The 5278-nt window shown below is 47.9% G+C and overlaps 1 protein-coding gene across 1 annotated transcript in view; it reads right to left on the reverse strand.

The window, feature by feature from the left end:
* Positions 1 to 473, reverse strand: part of ADAM12 (ADAM metallopeptidase domain 12) — a 179249-nt gene extending 178776 nt beyond the window's left edge. The window contains exon 1 of the mRNA XM_010001877.1: positions 377 to 473. Within this exon, the coding sequence (XP_010000179.1) occupies positions 377 to 473 (97 nt within the window). The remainder of the gene's footprint in view (positions 1 to 376) is intronic.
* Between the last annotated feature and the right edge of the window lie 4805 nt (positions 474 to 5278).

The raw sequence follows: 5278 nt of genomic DNA on the forward strand, positions 1-5278 counted from the left end.
CTCGGGGTTTTGGGGGGGGACCCGGCGATGGATCCGGAGGCTGCAACGCGGAGTTTTGCGCTTGGAAATCCGCCCGGAGGAGCGGGAGGTACGCGGGTCCCTTCTCCTCCCCCCTTCCCCGCATCCCGGAGAGGCAGGAAGGGAAGGGACAAACCGGGGGGGGCACCGCGGAGAGAGAAGGGGGGGAAGGTTTGGGGTGTGTGTGTGTGTGTAGGGATGGGGGTGCGAAGCGCAGCGGGGAGCGCAAATTCCGCGCAGGGAGCGGGAGGTGAAGAAACGTCCCCGGGTGGGTCTGGCGTTGGGAAAAGTCACTTCAGAGCTCAGGGCTGGGGGGGATGTGGGAGCAAAAGGCTGGGGGAGCAGGCGGTTCACTTACCTGGAGCCCCGGGGGATGCTAAGAGGAGCCCGAGCAGCAGCGCGGGGAGCGGGGCCGGGGGGCTGAGCTGCTGCCCGGCTCGGAGCCGCTGGGACATCTTAGCCCGGCCTGGGGGAGTCAAACTTTTCATCAGCTGGGGCTGGAGAGCAGCACCATCATCTACAGTTAAGAGAGAGGAGCGAGCTGGGACTTCAGGATGTGAGAGATTTCCTGCGCGCACTTCGCTCCAAAAACCCCTCCTCGCATCCGCGGAGTTTGGGCTCCTCTTGCTTAGGGAGGGAGAGGGGGGGGGAAAGAAGTTGTTTGGGGGTTTTGGTGGTTTTTTTCCCCCCTTTTTAAAGACGTTTGGGGCTGGGTTTGGGAAGCTTTTTGGTTTTTTTCTTGGCTGGGGACCGTGGCCGGGCAGCCCGGCCAAGCTCTGGCTCCAGCCCGCGGAACAACCGCGCTCCCATCTGGGGGGACCCCCCCCTCCCATCTGGGGGGACCCCCCTCCCTTTTACCCCGCAGAGCCTTTTTCCTCCCTCCCTCCACCCCCTTCCCAAGGTTTCCCCGTTCCTGCTGCACACGCAGCCCTGGCTGCTTCCTCTGGAAACTCATCTGCATACGTTAGAGCTGGGGGATTATTTATTGGTCTCATAATTAGGTTGGAGCTGTTTCTGGTGCCTCCGACTTATTTTATATTGTGTTTCTTTTACAAGGAAAAAAAAAACAAACCCACACCCCAACCCAACACACCCACGGAGTTGCCAGCTGCATTTTTTAAAATCTTCCTCGTTCAGATGATTATTACTGACTGTCTGGGAGAATAACCAACTGCAGATTATCTATTCCTTAACGTGCCACCAGAGCACACACAAGTGCCCACATGTTGAGCAGAATGAGTAGAAAGAAAAAGATCTTAGTCCTGTAAATCCTCACAGAATATTATTGGGCAGTTTTGGGTTTAATTTATTCAGATTTCTCCCCCCAATCTGTTTGGCCATTGATAATTCTGCAGATTGGCCCCGTGTTCCTGGTGCATGAAATAGTTGGCAAGGCAGGTTTAACATGTGTGTCAGGAGGCAAAAGTGGCCTCAAATGTGTTTGTGTGTCAGGAGGCACAGCAGCCATGCAATCCCATTGGAAACAGGGATTTTTGGAAGCATGGGTTTGGGTCTGTTCTGGAGCAGAACTATTCACAGTGATCCACACACCTTGCCCCAGTTCAGAGGATAAATGAGCTGTCAGAAACAAACTGGGTGCAAAATGCTGCTGTTCCCAAGCTGGAGTCCTGCCCCATGCCCCCTTCATGGGATTGAGAACATCTCTGAACTGCCCCAGGGACAGTCACATCCCCAGGGCAACAGTGGTAATATCCAGTCATCCCAGCACAGTTAGACCTGGAAAAGAGCAGTGAAGCATAAGCAGAAAGGTCTCTTATCAGCTGCTTTTCTTCACAGTTGAAAAAGTACCTTTTCTCCTCTCACCTCTCCACCCAAAACTAGATCCATGGACTCACCTTCAGTCACCCTGAATTTTGGATTCTGGCTTCACTTCTCACCTCAGCAGCACATATTTTCTTCATCCTGCCCCAGGAAGCCTCCACCCTTGCAAGCACTCAGGGCTTATCCAATATAGAGCTCTAAATACCCAAACACTAATTTTTCCCTCCTCACCTAATAACCATCCCATTTGAACAGCTACAGTCAGCAACATTTCATCCCTTAAAATACAAACTAACCAACTCTATTGATTATCTCATTAAACACACATGTGCTCCCCAGAGCACAGTTGGTTAAAAACGTTCTAATTAAAATTCTTTTGTGGAAGGCCACCAGAAAAGCCATGTAGACATTCTTATCCTTTGAAGGTATTTTCTGCATTAAAGAGAAGAGAAAAAAAAAAGAAGTCAAAGGGAAATAAAGACTTCCAAACAGAGTTTTGGTAATCCCACATGGCTTTTCACTTAAAACAGTAGTATTTTTATTTTGAGTAACAATATTCGCTGACAGAGAATGTGGAGCCAATTATATCTTGGTCATTCACCAGCATGAATGAACTAGATATTATCAGAGTGGTTTGCTCCTCCTCCTCCTCCCCCAAAACTCAACCAGAAAGGAGCACTTGGATTTTACCACACTAACTTTCTGGGCTTGAAGTTGATCAGTTGGTGTTTGATCACAGAAGAGGCCCAAATATCTCATTAACAACAGGCATGCAGGAATGTCCTGAGCACTGTTACCTCTGGCTCTGGAGAACAACAGGCTAATTTCACAGCAGCTTGGGAAAAAGCAAGGAAGGAAAAGAGAAGTTAACCTGAAGTGCCCCTCCTTTACTACTCTGTGCATCAGAGAGGCCAGAGCTTGACTTTTCATTTCTCATGTCAAACCACCTCCCACAATTAGTTTTAGAGGCTTGGTTTATCCACTTCAGAGGAACAAGTTTCCCTGCAGGAAATGAAAATTGCATCCAGGTTGTGTGTGGCTGCTTTAAAGAGGGGCCACAGTCCTGATTCTCCAGGTTATTCCTGTGGGCAATGGCTCTCCATCCATCCATCCATCCATCCATCCATCCATCCATCCATCCATCCATCCATCCATCCATCCATCCCAGCATTGTTCTTTAGCACTGTCAGGGAAAAAGGAAGAGGGGCAGGGTTTGTTTGGGTCTGTTTGGGTTTTTTTTGTGTGTGTGGGCTGCCTCTCTGCTTCTATTTTCTTTACCTTTGTATCTTTTGCTACTGCTTCTTTATGCTGTTCCCTCCCTCCATTTTTTGTCCTCCTTATCTTCCTTGCCTTATATATTTAGTTTTTCTTTCCTTCAAGCACTTTCCTTCCCAAAGCAGACACTCCAGTCCATGCTAGTTTAGGGCTACCCTGCAATACCAACAGCATATGAACAGCTAAGAATCTTTTTACATGTCATTTTTATCTCCTTGAGAAAGGGAATCCTAAGGCATTGCCATTTCTTCCTTCTCACTCTCAACTCCACACACACACACATCCTCCACTTCCTCACAAAGTGGATTGGAAACATTTCCCAGGGCTCTTCCAGAGGATACTGAGAACTGGTACCACTTAGAGGATGCTCAGGGATGTGTCCTGCTGTAATAGTCACCTTTTGTCTTTCCAGGAGCAGGGATCCAGCTCCACATCCTTTTCTCTCCAGCTCTCATACCTGCCTCTGCCTTGGGTCATTTGTGTCCCTTCAGGTTGAAGTAGCTTCACTTTCTGTTTGCTTTTACAGATGAAAGCAATTTGATGTAAAGAGCACTCATGTCTTTGAACAGTTAGTGTCTGCTTATCAAATTACTAAGGGATGCAGGAGCTTTAGCTGCCATGGCACTGAAAAGGTCAACTCAGAAGAGAAGCGATGATGAAGAGACCAGTGTGGAGTAACTTACCTGGGAACAAGCATAACATGAGTTAATACACCAGGAGGGAGGGAGATGCACTGAGGGAAACACCAACTTCCATGTTTTCCCTTGGCAAATAATAATAAAAAAAGGAGTTTAGAGAAGGAGTTAGTGGCTGATGGAGACAACATGCAGAGTTTAAAAAAAAGTGGAGAGAACATCCATGAAGTTTACAATATGCAGACTGTGATGCTGGATGCTTTTTTGACATTAGGTGGAAGGCACCTTGGCAAATTATATGGCACTTGTGAGGCAGATTGTGGTGTGAGTATGGAGGGTTGCAGAGAAAAAGAAGAAAAATACAGAAAGGAAAATAGGGAAGGAGAAGGAAGGAAGGAAGGAAGGAAGAAAGGAAGGAAGGAAGGAAGAAAGGAAGGAAGGAAGGAAGAAAGGAAGGAAGGAAGGAAGAAAGGAAGGAAGGAAGGAAGAAAGGAAGGAAGGAAGGAAGAAAGGAAGGAAGGAAGGAAGAAAGGAAGGAAGGAAGGAAGAAAGGAAGGAAGGAAGGAAGAAAGGAAGGAAGGAAGGAAGAAAGGAAGGAAGGAAGGAAGAAAGGAAGGAAGGAAGGAAGAAAGGAAGGAAGGAAGGAAGAAAGGAAGGAAGGAAGGAAGAAAGGAAGGAAGGAAGGAAGAAAGGAAGGAAGGAAGGAAGAAAGGAAGGAAGGAAGGAAGAAAGGAAGGAAGGAAGGAAGAAAGGAAGGAAGGAAGGAAGGAAGGAAAAGAAAGAAAGAAAGAGAAAGAAGAAAGAAAGCTGTGTCTGCTCCCCTGCTCTGCTACACCAGGAATTGCATCCCTGCATTACAGCCTGAGTTACATGAGGATAAACACCACCTCAGATAGCTGAACAAATTCAAGAGAAGATATTCTGGTGGGGAGAAAGCACCTCTGTAACACGGCTCTCACATCTTCCCAGGTCAGCCCTGGCCTCCACGTCTGGATATCCAGGAAACCTCACTGTAATCACAGCATGGAGCAGCATCCAGAAATTCAAGTCCTTTTGTTCCCATATGTGCCAAAACGCATGCAGGCTCGTCTGGGCTTAGCTACAGGGATCTACAGTTTTGGGGCCTCCAGGCTGAAGTTTTTACTTTTTAGAGTAAACAAAACAAAACAAAAAAAGCTTTTCCCTTTGAAATCTGTGTGTCCCCTCCCAGCTGCTGAGACTTTGTGTCTCCAGTCCTCCCTCACTTCATTAACTCGCTGCAAAATCAAGATCCTGCAGCATTGTGACTGCAGTGGCAGATCACAGTCCTCTCTGATTACCAGGCACTGATAGAGCAGAATGCAGCCTGACTTGTAGGCACCCAGCCTTGCTGCAGAGCTCTGCCACAGCAGACATGAACTAAGCAGCCTGCTCCTGGGAGCAGCATCCATCAGCTCCACACACTGAAATCAAATACTGGCTATAAATATTGTTTACTGCTCATACTTAGGACCGGTTACATTCTATAGATTTCCTGGTCTAGGAGGGCAAGTTTCCATCCTCAGGATCTTCAGTGAGCTGCCTGCTGA

The sequence above is a fragment of the Chaetura pelagica genome, unplaced genomic scaffold (assembly GCF_000747805.2).
Source record: "Chaetura pelagica isolate M959 unplaced genomic scaffold, ChaPel_1.0 scaffold477, whole genome shotgun sequence".
In the NCBI taxonomy this organism is placed as follows: Eukaryota; Metazoa; Chordata; class Aves; order Apodiformes; family Apodidae; genus Chaetura; species Chaetura pelagica.